This window comes from Mytilus edulis, chromosome 9 (assembly GCF_963676685.1).
Source record: "Mytilus edulis chromosome 9, xbMytEdul2.2, whole genome shotgun sequence".
Taxonomy (NCBI): Eukaryota; Metazoa; Mollusca; class Bivalvia; order Mytilida; family Mytilidae; genus Mytilus; species Mytilus edulis.
This window is the reverse complement of record NC_092352.1, coordinates 41,361,681-41,381,093: the sequence shown is the minus strand read 5'-3', so window position 1 is coordinate 41,381,093 and position 19,413 is coordinate 41,361,681. Positions and strand designations below refer to the sequence as shown.

The following is a 19,413-nucleotide window of genomic DNA, read 5'->3' as shown; positions in this document are numbered from 1 at the left end:
AAGATGTGTATACGTTAATTATAGATTTCTTAAGGTTATAAAATATAACCAAAAAAATAACTGCAGAAATTCACTAATCACCTATACAGTGTATATGTTATTGTAGACATCGATTACAAATGTTGATGTTGACAGTAAATAACTTTATATAAGACATAAACTAGCTAATTATAGTGTTCATCATATCCATAGGAGATATTGAATATAAAAAATAACTTCAAAGTTTTTTTCTTGCCCTGTAACTTAGTAACCAAATTGATAATTACTGTTGTTAATTTAAGATTAAGGTTTTTGTTTTTAACTCAATCTGTAAGTGGCAGAAAAAAGAATCCCCAAACGAATAGGGCACTATATATATGTAAGGGGTCATTCTGTACACTGTTATTAAAAGATATACATGATATATTAATATTGTGAACATTATAATGATGGTATAAAGCAGCAGTAAAATGCTATTTATTAGGCACTTGATTTAGTGTTTTAAATATTGACCTATAAATTGACACTACATCATTATCTTTGTCCTGCACATATAAGAGATACAAGAATTTGACCTAGATGTGTCTTCATATACTGTATATAGTACATGTAGTAAAAATATTCAAATCAGTCTACATTGTCATTCATAATTACCTGACTATTAGTATCAGACTGTACAGAAATTATTCATTGTTAGACCTGGTGTATTGGACATTTTTACATTGATTTATATTCATTGGAAATAACTGTGGCCCTATACATTTAAGAGGGGTCCTGATCCCGAAATTTGAAAAAAAGAATTTCTGGATCCCGAAAGGATCAATCCCGAAATCCTGAGCTTAAAAACACCTGATCCAGATGTCCCGAAAAGGTCTTGGCATCCCCATGGGAGGGCTAACATAACCATTTTAGAAAATATTGCTGTACCCAGTGTTAAATTTTAAAATGTATGTAACGTTACAATAAATTAATTTGACAATTTATAACATTTTCTGTTCAAAGCAGATTTAATAATTATTAAGATGTGTTTGAAAGGAAAACAATATTTGAAAAACCAACTGTCTCACTATTTATAAGTACACAACACTTTTATCTGTGACTTAACAACCAACTTTTTGCATAAATGACATTGATAAATAGCTTTTTTTAAGTAATTGATGTTAAATATTTTTTAAGTACAATTTTAGTGTTGCATAATGGGTGATTTTTGTATTGTATAATTAAGTACATATAGAGACTTTCTTTAAAAAAAGATGTAGTTGAATTTCCTAGGGTCCGCACCGTCCACAAAAATATTCATTCTGATCTAGTGATGATGTTTGAATTTAAAAACGTCACATGTGTTTACCCTTTGTATTGTTAGAATTATAAACCATGACTTTGTTACCTAGCTTTAAGTGACAAAAGAAAATCATTTATTTAAAATTAAACCTCTATTTCATAGTTTTCCCAAATTTTCTTGATAATTGAATTGATTAAAAAGAAGTTGTATCATTTAAATCTCATACACTTTTAATGGCCAATTTACATTAATTCAGAACTGTTATACATATGTACTACAATAAAAGTTTTATATGAAATCAAGAAATATATTTACAGTTTTATTGACATTTAATAGTTCATGTCAATGAGGAAATGGGTTATGAAATCATAGTATGACGTTTGTTTTGTATGTGAAAGTCATGCTGCCCACCAGCACCCTTTGATTTAAAAGAACAATATTTTTCAGTGCTATATATATGTCCACTCTTTGTATAAATTGCAAGGTATTTTTCACCATTTAACTGAAAGTTATTTTTGAGTTCTAAAAATAGAATGAAACTGGCATATTATTACTTTTAATATTGATGTTTTACAGTTGTTTAACTGTTGAGTTATGCTTGACAGTGCAACTATAAAGCCATTGAAGCAGTACTTAATAAATAGAATACAACCACTTATAAAGCTAGATTATGATCATGTAAACTTTTTAAAAATACAAAGTAGATTGCTGAAACGATTTATTTCTATACATAGCAACAACTATCAATGTTACTTCATGATGATGAAATTTCATAATGAATCAATTTTAATTGACAATGGTCTACTTGTAAAGAAATAGTTTAAAAAAGATATTTAGAAAAGAGCTTAGTTTATGTAATGAGCATGATAAGGAAGAAAGAAACGATATGTACAAAATATAAATTGAATTGTGGAAAAGTATCAATAATCTATATGTAATTTGATTATTCATAAGTATGAAAGACAAAGATTTAAACAAAAATAAAGTTTTTAGTAATTATTTCCCAATTCCTCATATATGAAAAAAAAAAAAGTTTTACAATTTTAGTTCCTGATGAGAGTATATCATGTATATTATTATGACTTCTGAAATACTTTTTTCATAGGAACTAATGTCATGAATGTCTAGCTTGTTCCTGTATATTGATACTAGAAATTCTATTCTCACAGGAACTTTAAATTGACAATGATTTAATTATTTTCACAGGAACTTGGAAGTTCTTCTTCCTGTATATTAACGCCAGTATAATCCTATTTTCACAGGAAATATCGTCTTGATATTCATGATAAAATGCCATCAATAATTTTATGTAAGAAAAAGAAATTTAATATATAATTTTTTTAGCTTTGTTGCAATGTCCCTAATCTTTTTAGATTATTTTAAATTTGATATCATGGAAAATCTACTAAGGAACACAAAAGTTTTTATTTAATCATATTTTTTTTTTCTAAACTGATAGATACATGTATTTTAACATGCACACACTGTAACAGTTTACATTTATAGATAATTAAAAGCATAAAATTTGTCCACTTCAGAATTGTGTTTCCATTTTGCAGATAATACTTTGAGTCAGTACTTGAGTATCGCTCACAAAAAGAAAAGTGTACTTGATTAGTAATATGGTAATTCTTCAAATGTTGAGTTGATCTCCACCACCTATTGACATCCCTAATAATTTTACATATAACAGCCGAAAAAAAGCTCTCAATACGTACATGGTTAAACATGTAAAATGTACTGAACAGGAATGTGTCCCCAGTACACAGATGCCCCATCCCCACTATCATTTGCTATGATCAGTGGACCGTAAAAATGGAATAAAATCTCTAATTTGGTATTAAAATTAGAAAGATCATATCATAGGGAACATGTTTCAAATTGATTGGACTTCAACTTCATCAAAAACTAACTCCACAAAAACTTTAACCTGAAGTGGGACTGACGAACGAACAGACTGTCTATCAAACAGACGCACAGACCAGAAAACATATTGTCCATAAAAAATTAAAACTTGTAAAAATTATATAGTGTTTAAATAATCTATATTTAAATGAAGTCAAGAAAAATCTTTAGATAATTAAATAGTTAATGTATTTTAAAAAGTTGAATATCGTTACTTTTAGAAAATGTAGTAGTCAATTTAATAGAAATGCAAGATTTTTGTTTAAGATATGCACCCTATTGAGCTAGAAGCATGATTATTTCATACTTTTTTTTCAGAAATTTATAAATAAAGTCAATGTAAACATTCTATGTATTTCTTAAATGTAATACAAATAATTTCTAGGAATAAATGAAAATAATATGGGGTGTATAGATGTTGCATAAAGGTAAAAATCAGTAATCAAGGTGAAACTATGATAATTGTGTTAGAATACACTATTGAATTATAAAAAAAATCATTTCTTGGAATAAAGCACTAAAAAAAGCCCAGTAGAAAAAAAAGGTTCTATTGAAATGTTTGAATGGGCTGGAGATCTATAAGTAATACTATACATATTATAAACTTGTAATACAATACTGAACCAGGAACCTTGTTATTTTCCAATAATTCATAAAAGGCCAATTTAAACCACAAATTACGTACTATATGTCTTTCCTGTCATTACAACATTGGACTAGAACATATTTAATTTTTTGTATTGTTTGGATGGTTTTTTTTATACATGATACAAAATAAAAAAATTGTGAAAAATCTTAAAAAGCCATGCAGACATTTCTTGTAAAAGTAAAACAGAAGTTTGACATGACATTCATTGAAACGACAAATATTTGAAGACATCAATCAAAAAGATCACATTTAATGGGGAAAAGTGTTGTTTTCGATGAAAGATTTGTATACATGTGTAGTAACGTTGATATATATTTATAGACTTGGTCAATATGTTACAAATAAATAACGTTAAAAACTGGATGGACATGAAAAAGGAAATATATTTTGATTATCATTTACAGGCAGTGCAGAAAGCCACAAATGTTACTTTCCAAGAAAACCTTGTTGGTCGTGATAAGAGAGGTCAGGTCCTAGGACAAGGAAACCGTTTCTTGGGATGCACTGTATGGTTGACGGGACTCTCAGGAGCAGGAAAGACCACTCTTTCATTTGCTTTGGAAAATTATTTGGTCAGTCAAGGAATTCCATCATACAGTTTGGATGGGGACAACGTAAGAACCGGTTTGAACAAGAATCTCGGATTCACACCTGAGGATCGTGAAGAGAACATCAGACGTATTTCTGAAGTTGCTAAGTTATTTGCTGATGGTGGAATAGTTTGCCTGACATCCTTCATCAGTCCATATGAAAGGGTTCGTAAAGAAAAATATCATACTTTTATTATCAATTTTTTAGGTCAGTTTTATTTTTGAGAAGGCTTGATTAAAAAAAAACTTTGTAAGATGATTCTGTATATAGAATTTTAAAACAAATCAAAATGTCATATGCTATTGTAAGTTTAATTCTCCTTTCTTATCTGCTTATGGTCATCTGTAATAGAAAAAAATCACAAAAACTATAACAGTTCCTCAACATGCACAATTACATGCACAGCAATCACAGTAATATATATGTATGATTCTCATTTTAAATATATTTTAAAATTCTTAATTTATGGAAGGAGATCTAGATTTATATAAATTTATGCTTTATGAACTTAAGTGCATGTCCATTTCTATTACAAAGGAGTAAATAAATGTTTATGTTTATTTTCATAACTTGAGAATATCAGCTTTTTATAAGGCATTAACACTATAATAAATTAATTTTAGATACATGAAATTCAAAGATTTTAAATGAAATGATAAAAGATACAATATCATGTCCAATTCCTGGAAATATACAGGTATTACATTTTCATGAATTGATTTAAAAAAAATTAACAAATAATACCCAACTCCAAGTTAAATTCTGAAAGGGGAAGTACATAAAAACTGACAAAATCAAACTAAAATTTAAAATTACTGCTCCAAAAATGTGTACTAAAGATAAATTTATTATTTTCTACAGCATTATGCTATTGTAACAGAAGCATAGGTCAATTTTTAGCTTAAAAAATCATTGAAAAAATTAATGTAGCACTCGATTAACTTCATGTGCACATCAATAGCATTTCACCATTTATATCTAGACTAAAATTATCAATAGATTTCTGAAAAATCTGCAAGGGTCCAACTTATTGTGTATACAGAATAAAAAATGTCTAATTTCTCTTTTTATATCTTTTTTACAGGACAGAGCAAAGGCCAGAGAGTTGCATGAGAAAGCTGGACTTAAATTTGTGGAAGTATTTGTAGATACCCCACTAGAAGTTTGTGAAGAGAGAGATGTCAAAGGACTGTATAAGAAAGCCAGAGCTGGACAAATTAAAGGTTAATTCTTGGAGATTTTTGTTTAAGAAAGTCAACATAGCTCTCTATTCATAATCAGTTTGGTTCATAATGGACATAATTAGACTTTTTTTTATCCCAATTCAGAAGATTTAAATGTAAAATGTAGTTAAAACTCATCATTAAAAAAGTCTTCTTAGAATTAACTGATGTTGATTCAGACTATAAACTTGATGAGACTCAGCTCAGTCCAGATTTGGTGGTAAAGACAGAAAGGCTTGCTGTAATTTGATCTCTTTAATAAGTTAGAAAATATGAAAATTTCTTCCTTAAGATTCAATGATATGGAATCAGACTAGGTAAATTTACTTTTACAAATTGTGACTTAGATGAAGAGTTGTGTCATTGGCACTCATACCACATCTTCTTATATCTATAAGATATTGACAAAATTAACTGTCATTGAAAATAAACAGATAAACTAAAATGTACTGAAAGTTTTAACTAATTTTGATATTTCTCTTTGACAGGGTTCACTGGAGTTGATTCAGCCTATGAACCTCCTTCTAATCCTGATGTTAGGGTGAAGGCTAGTGAATTTATTGTGGATGAATGTGTTAATCAGATCGTTCTACATCTCATGGAATTGGTATGTGATATACACAACAGCTTAAGGAAAAATATTTTCCCATGGCCTAGCTGTTGAACTGTAGCTCCTGTAAGGTCCTTGTGATATATTTTGACATTTGCAGACTATAAATTGTTTAAAAATATCATTATGACAACAAGAGTTACAGTTCTGCAGCTACACATGGTCTACATATTTAGATCTGGAATTGTCAAACAAGTAAAATTACATTATCACCTTTTATTATTATGGTATACATGTATTATGATTTTGATGACAACTTGATTAAATGTTTACCATTATACTACAATGTACTGTTACAGAATAATTTTTACTTGTTTGTAGAAAATATTATTTATAAATAAAAAGATATATGGTTAAAAAGCCAATGAGACAGCAACCCAAATACATAAAAAGCCTCAAAAGGTCAAACATAGTATAGTATATTGTTCAACAACAAAATTTAAAAGTAGGATATTTTGGATAAATATAAATAAGAGATCTAGAGTTGCCAAACAAATTATTTTTTTCTCTACTTTGGTAAGCCAGTGAATCAATCTTTGTTTTAACTGCAGTCGTTTTTGAAATACCGTAATTATTATTCAAACTAAAACAGGATTGGCATGGAAAAAAATTGGTAAAGACACATGCAACTTTTTTTTTATGTTGGGTTAAAACCCATGATTGTACAGGGCCAATAGTAATGTATTCAACTTTACAGTTTTTCAGCTATTTTAATATTTATTTACTCTATTTTTTAAGGGAGTAGTTCCGTCTACAGCAGTAAGGAGTGTAAAGGAGTTGTTTGTTCAAGAGAACCAACTAGAAGCTGCCAAGGCAGAAGCTGAAGCTCTCCCGTGTATGGAGATCAATAAGGTATCTAATTAACTATTAATTATTGATAATAAGAATAAAAATTGATTATTGGTCAGATTTTTAGCATGAGAAATTCAAACATTTCCTATGTATCTCAAAAACATTTTTTTTTTATCATTTTTACATAAAATGTCAGGTGAGAAACTATCTCCATTAATTTATTAATTACTTTTCTCTAATTTTTTGTGCTATTTTCACATTTCTTGATCAGTGTGAGAAAAATACTTCTCCTCATTAGTGAAATATCTGTTCTCTGCAAATAATTAGTAAAAATTTGATTTTGATGCCAAAATGTTTTGTTTTCTTCTGAATTTTCATATTGACTGTGACGTCATGATAAAAGGTGACCTTGTCTGATGACGTCCCATATAAAGAACAAAAGTTTCTGAAAATCTTTGAAAAAAAATGATAAAAATCTTCAGAGAAACAGATTTGGACACTATAACTCATGTATTACGATATTTCTCCACTCTCGACAGTTTAATTTTAATTATTTGAAAAGCTCGGCAAGCCTTGCCCTTTAAATAATTAAATTTAACTGTCTCGAATGGAGAAATATCGTAATACACTTGTTGCAGTGTAGGAATAGATATATATACATTATTATCAAAGGTATATTGCAAAAACTTGGGTGTTTTTCCTGCTAAAGTATTCTTTCCTTTAATTTTATGTTGGATTATTAGCAGCAGTTTAAAAGATGCAAAAACGAATGTAATTTATTACTTTTTCAGCTTGATACTCAGTGGGTACAAGTTTTATCAGAAGGTTGGGCCACACCATTGAATGGTTTCATGAGGGAGAGAGAATACTTACAATGTCAGCACTTTGGGTGTTTGCTAGATGGTAGGTAGAACAAATGCAAAATTTTACTATAAATATAAAAATAGAAGTTGTGGCATACCTGTCAACCTGTGACGATGAAAATGCAGGTCATGACCTGCATTGAAGAATCAAATCTCAGGTCATAACGCATACGAACTTTTTCGAGCTGAATTTCAGTATTTATGGTACATTTTCTTATAATGTATATCAAAGATACCAAAACATCAATGCATGTTCACTTGGTTAAGTCATTTTAAATCTTATTTATTATTATTTCATTACACTTTTAAAGATTTTTATAAACTTGTGTATCACAGTCTTATGTCCTTTACTTTTTGTCATCATCTAAAATGTATTTTTCATATGTAATTTTAAAATGAGACTACTAGCCTTTAAACATACCATGTAGAGGTATTACATGTATGAACATTCATCTCTCAACTGGTAAGGAAATTAGACTATGATAAAATATAGTAATACAGTTAAAGGAAGTATAAATGTAAAAAATAATTTTCAACTTTTTTTTAAAAATTGTATAAAGGTATAAAAATAATGAAAAGTTATTTTTCAATATGTATTTGAATTTTATATTATTATGATTTAATCTTTTTCATCCATAAAACGTAAATATAAGGAATAATTTTGAATGGTGACAAATAAGGGGAAGTAACTCTTAGTTGAAATATCTTTGTAAAACAACAGGGCAATTTATTTACGACCTAAAGCTAAGGTAATTGGTGTTAATCAACAGTGTGTTTGACACCAAAGCTGTCAAGTGAAGCCATGCACTCAATGGGTCACTTAATTTGACAGTTTACATAGCTAGATGAACTGCATGTTCATGGAAGAATTACGAATTTGCCGGTATTTCAAAGGAATATTACTTCTCAAGGCTAAGAAATATGGGTGAAATCGGGTCATTTTCGGAATTTCCGGGTTATTTCAATGACCCGGCGGGTGATCCGGGTGATCCCTCAAAATTGTGAAAATCTCGGGTCACACCCGCAGAATCCGGGTCATTTGACAGGTATGAGTTGTGGTATTATTGACAAGGGTGACAACTCCTCACAAGATACCAAATGACACAGAATTAACAATTATAGGTCACTGTATGACCTTCAACAATTAGCCTAGCCCATGCTGCATAGTCAGCTATAAAACACTACTATTGGGTTTTTTTAAAACATGTTTCTTTTTCAATTGTGAAATATTAAGTTCAAAAATAAAATGAAATGATCTATATCCCTATTAGCCACAGCCTTGTGACTGTTAGAGGTAAAAATGTTTCTTTTTCATGGATTTTAAAGGAAAAAAACTGTCACTTGACTTTTGATTTATTATTGCTTGGGGAAAAACAAGCATTTTATATTAAAATAAAAATTTAAATAGCAATTTTCATAAATTAATTATGATAGATGTCATTATCTGTAGTTATACATGGTGAAGTGATTAATTTGACATTAATCATGTTAATGCCTATATGACTTTATAAATTGGTTTTATCCTGACATAATAAAATATACCTTCGGTTTTAATGTTTTCAGTAATTCAAATTGTGATCTAGGGTAACATCTAACCGAGTCACTGAGTTACATATATATATATACAAATTTATGTACCAAATATATTGAAAAAATCTAACTGTTGTAACAAAAAAAAATGAAGGATACTGAGAAAGTCTTGATATGACTTTTTCCAAAATCAGATTGATTGATTGATTGATTGTTGGTTGCTTAACGTCCAGTGGCAAATATTTCATGCATATTCAGGACGATCCAAAATCAGAGAAAATATGACTGATAAAAATTTACTATTATAACACATACAATGTATAAAAACTTACTATTATAACACATACAATGTATAAAAACTAACTATTATAACACATACAATGTATATTATCTATTTAAGGTAGCACAATACAAAGATTTGTTCACTCCCAATCAGACAACTTTAAACTGATGTAATTCATTTCATCCTTCTTTATATTTTATAAATGAGGTAACAAAAGAAAGAAGAAAGATTAATCTTTCAAATTGTGAAAAATTCATTATGACATAATTATTACATAATTAATTATTATGTAATTAGTCGCTATATTGTGATGTCCACACTTGAATGAATTTAGCGTCTTTGTTCTTGATAGCATCCCAAAATATTTTATAGATTCTTGTACAACACAGCTTGACCTCCAAAACTGTGTTTCAGATTTCCAAAAACATCAATAGAACATATTTTATACCCAATTGAATTTAGATTTTGATTTGCAGGAGGTGTAACGAATCAGTCTGTACCCATTGTACTTCCTGTTTGTACTGAAGACAAGGAGAGACTGAAGGATTGTACTGCCTTTACGTTAAAGTACGAAGGGAAAAATATAGCTATCATTAGGGATCCAGAATTCTATGCACATAACAAGGAGGAGAGATGTTGTAGACAGTTTGGGACTAGTAATAAGGGCCAACCCTATGTCAAGGTATGTTGTAGACAATTTGGAGACTACCGTTTTAATAAAATTGAGAATGGAAATGGGGAATGTGCCAAAGAGACAACAACCCGACCATAGAAAAAAACAACAGCAGAAGGTCACCAACAGGTCTTCAATGTAGCGAGAAATTCCCGCAACCCGAGGTGTCCTTTAACTGGCCCCTAAACAAATATATACTAGTTCAGTGATAATGAACGCCATACTAATTTCCAAATTGTACACAAGAAACTAAAATTAAAATAATACAAGACTAACAAAGGCCAGAGGCTCCTGACTTTGGACAGGCGCAAAAATGCGGCGGGGTTAAACATGTTTGTGAGATCTCAACCCTCCCCCTATACCTCTAGCCAATGTAGAAAAGTAAACGCATAACAATACGCACATTAAAATTCAGTTCAAGAGAAGTCCGAGTCTGATGTCAGAAGATGTAACCAAAGAAAATAAACAAAATGACAATAATACATAAATAACAACAGACTACTAGCAGTTAACTGACATGCCAGCTCCTGACTTCAATTAAACTGACTGAAGGATTATGATTTCATCATATGAACATCAGGCACAATCCTTCCCGTTAGGGGTTTAGTATCATACCATCATAACATATATGAGAAGAACATAACCCGTGTCATGCCAACAACTGGTTTTTGAATAAATGTGTTTAGTTCCGATGCAAAGAAGTCTGTATTCCAAAATTTTTTGTTTTCGTTGCATAACTTAAGTTTGTCTAAACCAAAGTTTTGGAAGCTTATACACAATGATTATTACCTCAAAATCAGATCAGGAACAAATACGGGTAGCATCACTTGTACCATTCTTGAGTTATGTCCCTTTATAATGTTACATGTCAGTGGAGGCATCATCTGTGGTCCATGGACACATTTCCCCATATATTTTTTATAAAACAATAAAGACTACAAAAGATGAAAAGTACAAAAAAAGGAAAAAGTGTTGCCATATAAAATTACAACCAAGATTTAAGAGCAAGTGGGGAGACATGTAGTGTTCCTTTGAGATTTGTGAAAGATGTATGTCATATCAAAAACATTTATACTTTTTTTTAGATTTTTCCATTAATTTCCATGATAGCAATTGCAATAATAGCTTCAAAAAATTAAATGTAAATAAATGAATTGTTCAATTTTTTCAAGCCAGTAAGTTTTTAAAATTTATCTTTGCACCTTCGCTTTTAATGGATCACTTACCTAAATGTTATTTCTAAACTACAATGTGTTGAACCTGATTTTTTTGTCAGATGATATATGAAAGTGGTGACTGGTTGGTTGGTGGTGACTTGTCTGTGTTAGAACGGATAACTTGGAATGATGGTCTAGATGAATATCGATTAACACCATTAGAACTAAGAGCAGAATTTAGAAGACTTGGGGTAAGTGTGTTTGTGTTGTTGTTGGATGTTGCTTGAGACTTAACAAAGTTTTTTAAGTGGGTAATTTGGAAAGATTTAATTAGATAGCATTGAAACCATAGGCACTTGAGTAGATATTTGTTTACTGTACCAATTAATTGTATATGGAACTCTTATGTCTGAAATATATTATCTCTCTCTATGAACGTTGGCAATGAAATTAATAAAGTTGTCATAGGTAAAATAGCGATAAACAGATTATCATTGATCATCATAACTCAATTGTTTTTCTCACTTTCGCCATACCAGCTCAAGCAAGAAAATCAGTCTCTTTAAGGGAATACGATACAGTAGCAGGGGCAGATAATAACATTTTCACAACTGTTCGTGTTGTTTTCCCGACGTTGGTAACCAGAACGTTGTAATTTCGCGATGTTTCTTATAAGAACGTTAACATTTCGCGACGTCGCTTTAAAAGAAGTCATATTTCGCGGAATATTCACTGACGTCATTAATTACGGTTGCGCGAATTTCAAAAAAGTACTCGCTAAAAAAGTGGCCATTTCTAAAAGACGGAGAAATCCGCCGAAAAGCAGTGAGATTAAAGGAAATACTTGAGATAACAAAAATAAATCAAATACAATTTTGCATAACGAAATTGAAGAAATAGTGATAGACACAGAAGAGAGTATTGACAGTATAACATGGAAAGACGGAAGAAGAATTGTGGAGCTTTTTAGTCTGATACTGAATAACTGTCAAAACTGCACGGCCCCAGCGGAATCTGCTCAAGGTAGAGAATGAAAAATTGCAAGGAATTGGGGTCTATCTTACTATTCGTTGCTTAAACTGTTACATGCTGAAAAACATTTTACCAATAACACAATTCGGAACAAAACGACCTGCAATAGCTAATTATGAGTATTGGTAGCTGCTTAACGTCCAGCGGCAAATATTAAATTGCACATTTATGACATCCAAATGTTATTTTAATGAAACTTAAAGAAATGAGAAAACGTACGAACCCGTGATTAATGAGAAAAAATTAACAAAATCTATATCGCGTAGGGTGGCCGAATCGGGTCTGGTGTTGAAATCCATACACAAAAGTCATTACTACGGCGTGCAATATTTTTCATGACGAGAACAGTTATTTTCATTTATTGATAATGAATTCGAAGTAAATAATACTATCTTGAATTGAACAAGAATGTGTCCATAGTACACAGATGCCCCACTCCCATTATCATTTTCTATGTTCAGTGGACCGTGAAATTGGGATAAAAAATATAATTTGACATTTAAATTAGAAAGATCATAACCTAAGGAACATGTGTACAAAGTTTCAAGTTGATTGGACTTCAACTAAATCAAAAACTACCTTGACCAAAAACTTTAACCTGACACTTGCACTTTCATTTTCTTTGTTCAGTGGACCGTAAAATTGGGGTCATAAGTCTTATTACATTAGAAAGATCATATCATAGTAAACATGTGTACTAAGTTTGAAGTTGATTGGACTTCAACTTCATCCTAAACTACCTTGACCAAAAACTTTATTCTGAACGAACGAACGGACGGACAGACGGAAGGACGGACGGACGGACGCACAGACCAGAAAACATAATGCCCCTCTACTATAGTAAGTGGGGCATAAAAACATCAGAATCAAAAACGTTAAGTTTGTGTCTTTTTTTTGTTTTTTTGTTAAGCATTTGGCAGCCTCCAAATTTTACGGAGAATTGTCATTGTAAGGCCAAATTTAACAGACTATCAATGAAATAACAAAACCGACTTCATGTGCGAGACCCTCATTGGTGGACAAGGTGTTATAACATCCCTATTCGTAAATAAAATAATAAATAAAGAGAGTGTCTCATCCTGTTCTGGACTTGAAATTGGTACATAAAAAAAAATTGCCGATTTTAATTGATATTTTAAAAACATATAATATTGTATGTGTATGTAGAAAAACTGTCAATAAAAGTCCATTAAAAAGATTTCAAAAAAATATATTGGTGTCATTTTTGGTTTGAATTTAAGCAAAATATTACCAATAGATGCAGAATTGTCACACGTTAGTTTGTTTAATTGATTGTATTCTTTTTGTATATGAAACTGGATGTAATAGACCAAAACAAGAAAACGCACGTACACATGCCGTTAAAAGGGCTTGTAATTAAATGGTGTCTTTTGGTATTGTTCATCATATTTGTATTTAATTTGTTCATTTGAGTTGTTTTGCATTTGTCATGTTGGGACCGCTTTCATAGCTTACTATGCAGTATGGGTGTTACTCATTGTTGAAGGCCGTCCGATGTCCTATAGTCGTTAAGCCATTTGGTCTCTGATTGAGATTTACCTCATTGGTAATCATTCCACGTCTTCTTATTTGTATTAGCATGTCCCTATTGTACTTCAATGTATTGAGAGATAAAAATTGAAGTATCGGCAAATGTACACTAATTGCAGACAGACAGATCAGAAAGTGTACACACGTTAAAACTCGTCGTATAGTTAGACGATCGGACAGACGAACAAAGTATTTTCAATATAGCTCTACTTCTAGACAAACAAGTACGCCAGTATTCATACGTATACGCCGTAAAAAAGGTTATGTAACTTATCTATTTATAAAGACATCGTTCAATATTATTCTCTTATACTGGCTGCTGTACTTCCTATGAAATATTATATTACAACTTCATTTTCGGTCGATTGAGGCAATAATGGTATGAGTTAAATTGCACGAAACAGCTCTTATATTATAAAACAAGAAGTACTGCTTATTATCTAAATTTGAAAGATGATTATCTTTTGAATGTAAAAAAAAATCAAAGTACGTCGGGACCTTTTAAAGTTGACGATACGGTATCGGTTTTGTCATTGTTGAAGGTTATACTGTTGTCAATTTATGGTATCGCCTCACTTAATTTATAGTTGGTTCACATTTTGTCAAGTCAATAATGTTGTCTATCCTCTAATGTCAGACGGAATTTATACTTCTATCAGATTTTCTTTTTTGCCGTACATCTGACAAAGCAATCTGCTAGAATCCTTTTTATAGTTTTTTTTTTTATCATGAAAAGGTTCCTGTCCAAATTTCGTTTCGTAAATGTTTAACACAAGTGTTTTTCCATTTTATGATTAACCATCTTATAATTTTTTATGATAAGTATCAACGCTTTGAAAAAACACCTGCATATACTTGACAGCGAACTCGTGTACGGCGGGAATGATTACACGACGTTGTTGCGATTAAAACTTAATTTAACGTAATTTAGCGCCATACTGACAGACATCGTAAAAAATTAAGGTATATGGCTTTTATTGAAAAAACAAGCACATGGACCCCATTTTTTTTCTTTTGCAATCAATCAAGTACTGTTTCAAGAACACTCCGCCAAAATTTCAGGAAAAAATCAACGTTCAAATTTTTTCTGCACTTCCGAAAAGACGCAAAAATATGGTCAATTTTTTTATTTCGGATATAGCAATCTAAATCCGGAACATGATGATTTGATTTAACCTTAAACTTGTTTCAGCATGTTGATGCCATGGATCAAGGGAATATTTTACAAAAAAACCGAATAAGTTATGACTTTTCGTTCAAAAGTATTGTTACTTTCTTTAAAAGTCATAATTTATGAAATTTCAGGGATTTTCTTCCAAATATGCAAATTTCGAACCAAATTATCTCAAAAAGTAAGTCATTAAGGTACTTTTTTCTTTGAATATTTGAAAAGTACACATTAAAATTGACCTTCTATCAAAATTTGAAGAAAAAATCAACGAGGGATCTCTACTGTATCGTATGCCCTTAAGATGACCAAAGTTAATCTATAATTTTCTTTGGTTCAAATCCTATCTTAACTGAAAAGTATTGTCAAATTTCAAGTATGTAAAAAAAAATGTGAACAATATATTTTAATCAAATAAACATTTGAGGGTTGGGATCCCACTAACATGTTTAACCCAGCCACATTATTTATGTATGTGCCTGTCCCAAGTCAGGAGCCTGTAATTCAGTGGTTGTTGTTTGTTTATGTGTTACATATTTGTTTGTCGTTCATTTTTTTTTTTTCTTTTTTCTTTTTTACATAAATAAGGCCGTTAGTTTTCTCATTTGAATTATTTACATTGTCTTATCAGGGCCTTTTATAGCTGACTATGCAGTATGGGCTTTGCTCATTGTTGAAGGCCGTACGGTGACTATAGTTGTTAATGTCTGTGTCATTTTGGTCTTTTGTAGATACTCATTGGCAATCATACCACATCTTCTTTTTTATATTGAATCACAGTACGTCGTCTCATCAGATATAAGTGCAATTTTAGCATGTTTTTAATTAGTTTTTATTCATTGTAGGCAGACGCAGTGTTTGCATTTCAGCTACGCAATCCTATACACAATGGACATGCTCTATTAATGGCAGATACAAAGAGAAGACTTATAGACAAAGGATACAAAAAACCAACCCTTCTACTACATCCTCTAGGTATATTTTTAAGAAGATATAAATTTAAAATAAATTCATAAATTAGTTTTTCCCACAAAACATGCAATAATAATCCCATAATTCACATTTATATTATAAATAAAAAAAATCAAGAGCCCCTTAGCAAAATGCACAAAGATCTGGTATTTTCTAAGAGCAGTCCTAAAATCATTGCAAGCAGCTTTGTAGAGTTAATGATGAAATAAAAACTAAAACTAATTTTTAAAATGTATAACGACTCATAGACATTTAAATTTGTTTAGAAGGGTACTTATGTTTTACAATTTACCCTATTGTTTTTAACATTTAAAAAATACCTACTAGGACATGTATTGTCAGTATAACAATGTGCTCTACTAGTTACTACAATTTTTTTAATGCTATTTATATATACTTGATGTAGATGAGATTTAAAATTGGTAATAATTAAATAGATTTTCCATAAATTTGATCTTTTATGAATAGGTGGTTGGACAAAAGATGATGATGTACCTTTACCTAATCGTATAGAACAACATAAAGCTATATTAGAAGAAGGTGTATTAGATCCAGAATCAACAGTGTTAGCCATATTTCCATCACCAATGATGTATGCTGGTCCAACAGAGGTTAGTCTTACATTTTATTAGGCTGTAGATGATCAGTTTGTTTTAATTAAATTGAATTATTTAATTTTCCAGTTTACACCATATAAAAAATCTACTATGGTGAATATTCAGAACATGTATTAAATTATTAAACTTATAAAATAAAAAAAATCCATGTGCTTTATTTCATTCCCAAGTTTACAGCATATAAAAAAATCCTTTATTGTCAGAATTCAGAAGTAGTGTCTATTATTGAAACATAATGTGAGCTTACAAATATTGTTATGAGGCAAACTCAAATTTTACAATTTATGAATTAGTAGTTGAGTTCTTATTAGATTGCTTAAATCTAGAATCTTATCAATTTGATTCATTTGTGAATAGGTACAGTGGCATGCCAAAGCCAGAATGGCCACAGGAGCAAACTTTTACATAGTTGGTAGAGATCCAGCAGGAATGCCACACCCAGATGGAGGGAAAGATCTATTTGACCCTACACATGGAGCAAAGGTTGGTTTTCTTTATACCAAATTAGAAAAATTATTATTGTTTCGCTATTAAATTTAAAATTACATTATAGTGTTTTTGCAGTTAATGAAAGCCAGCTCGAACTCCAATAACAACTAATAAATAAACCGTGTCTTCCACGACTTTAATACCAATCAGCCATTGTAAAGAATGTATAAGCATATAATACATATTCTTTTTTACATTAAAACAGCAAAAAGTGACATACACACAAAAAATGAAATTAAATTATGATTTATGATAAAATACACAGCTCAAGTGTCGCACACAGCATTTGAATAGGATTATCAGTGACCAAGTGATCTAAGTAGTTCTAGTTAACTCTAAGGTTGTGAGTTTGAACCCCACTCATGTGGGTGCAATCAACTGCAATCTTAATTGACTAGAATGGTCAGTATTCATATCTAAGATCATGGTTTTTTTGGGGCACTCTAGCTTCCTCCACCCATAAAAACTGACTTTAAGTAATTAATCATATTAAGTATAACATGTACTAAATGTACTCTCAATTATTAAGAGTTTCGGCAAGTATATCTTTTTAGGACTTGGTTACTTAGTTTTGAATAACTGTTTTATGTGATTGACTAATTTACGTTCACTATTTTTAATAGGTTTTAACAATGGCCCCAGGTCTCACACAGTTAGAAATAGTACCATTTAGAGTAGCAGCATACAACACAAAACTCAAATGTATGGATTTCTACAATCCTGAGAAGAAAGAAGATTTTGAGTTTATATCTGGCACAAAAATGAGAAAGTTAGCCAGGGAAGGTCAATACCCACCAGATGGGTTCATGGCACCAAAGGCATGGAAGGTCCTTCAAGCATATTACCAATCTTTGAACAACCAATAACACTAAACTCGGAACAAAAATCTATGTGATAATGGGATCGACAAATTGTGGGACCATATTTATTCAAGAAGTTGTACTTCTTAAATTTACCTTTAATGAAATATGTTTCAAATATGTGTACTATTTAGAGAAAAAAATCTTTTAGAAATATTTACAATTTACGCAATTTATTTTAATAGGGGTCTGATCAGAATTATGTAAAGTGTAATGATTTAAAAAAAGCCTGCATATTTAACCTCTTTTCTAAAGTTTTTGCAAACTTTTATTTACCAAAAAGTTTTAAATATTTTTTGTTCGAAAATTTATGTAAAACTGTATGTAAAACGAAATTGAATTTGTGCAAAATGGGTGGTATATTACCAACATCTTTGTGTGTGGTATAGTTTTGTGTAATTACTTATACACAATGTGATAGCAGTTCTATTTTTAAATTTATTTTTCAATCTTTATTTCTTTTAGGTTGTACAGATTTTAATTTATTTTTTTACATCGAGAATTTAAATTAAAACTTGATATTTAACACTTTTCCATGTGAAAATCATCACTGCCAAAACGTAAAAGTTATGGACCAATCTTCCTGTATTTTTGTTTACTCCAATTGTTGGATCCCCTTTCTACAAATATATTTTTGTTTGTCTTTTAACATGCATTTATGAAGCAGTTTCAGTTGTTATAGTATTTTTTATCATTTATTTATTATAAATTTGTATTGGCTGTTTATCAATCTGCTGCACAGAACTTTTATGAAATTTATATTTTACATATTTCTGAATGCAATGTTACTTGTATCAAAATTTTAAGTGTTTTTTTTATTGATTGTTAGAAGAGAAAATATATTTTGGTTGAATTTCAAAGATTTTAGATATACATTTGGGACTTAGTTTATATGTGTTGTTGTTATTTGAGCCAAGAAATTTAATTAGTTGTCAAATTAGTAGAATCAGTCATCTGTTCTATTCACAACATTTATATACTATTTCCCTACTTACAAGTAATAATGTTTTTATGCCCCACCTACGATAGTAGAGGGGCATTATGTTTTCTGGTCTGTGCGTCCGTATGTTCGTTCGTCCGTCTGTGCGTCCGTTCGCTTCAGGTTAAAGTTTTTGGTCAAGGTAGTTTTTGATGAAGTTGAAGTCCAATCAACTTCAAACTTAGTACACATGTTCCCCATGATATGA

The 19,413-nt window shown here is 30.4% G+C and overlaps 1 protein-coding gene across 4 annotated transcripts in view; it reads left to right on the top strand.

Moving 5' to 3' along the window:
• LOC139488345 (bifunctional 3'-phosphoadenosine 5'-phosphosulfate synthase-like) overlaps positions 1-19,113 on the top strand; it is a 33,517-nt gene extending 14,404 nt beyond the window's left edge. For all 4 annotated transcript variants that reach the window (XM_071273877.1, XM_071273876.1, XM_071273879.1 and 1 more), the window contains exons 2-12: positions 4,220-4,570; positions 5,491-5,629; positions 6,118-6,236; positions 6,978-7,091; positions 7,823-7,934; positions 10,184-10,389; positions 11,657-11,788; positions 16,134-16,263; positions 16,729-16,871; positions 17,235-17,360; positions 17,990-19,113. In XM_071273877.1, coding sequence (XP_071129978.1) covers positions 4,220-4,570; positions 5,491-5,629; positions 6,118-6,236; positions 6,978-7,091; positions 7,823-7,934; positions 10,184-10,389; positions 11,657-11,788; positions 16,134-16,263; positions 16,729-16,871; positions 17,235-17,360; positions 17,990-18,232 — 1,815 coding nt within the window. In that variant the 3' untranslated portion in view covers positions 18,233-19,113. The remainder of the gene's footprint in view (positions 1-4,219; positions 4,571-5,490; positions 5,630-6,117; positions 6,237-6,977; positions 7,092-7,822; positions 7,935-10,183; positions 10,390-11,656; positions 11,789-16,133; positions 16,264-16,728; positions 16,872-17,234; positions 17,361-17,989) is intronic.
• The last annotated feature ends 300 nt before the right edge of the window (positions 19,114-19,413 follow it).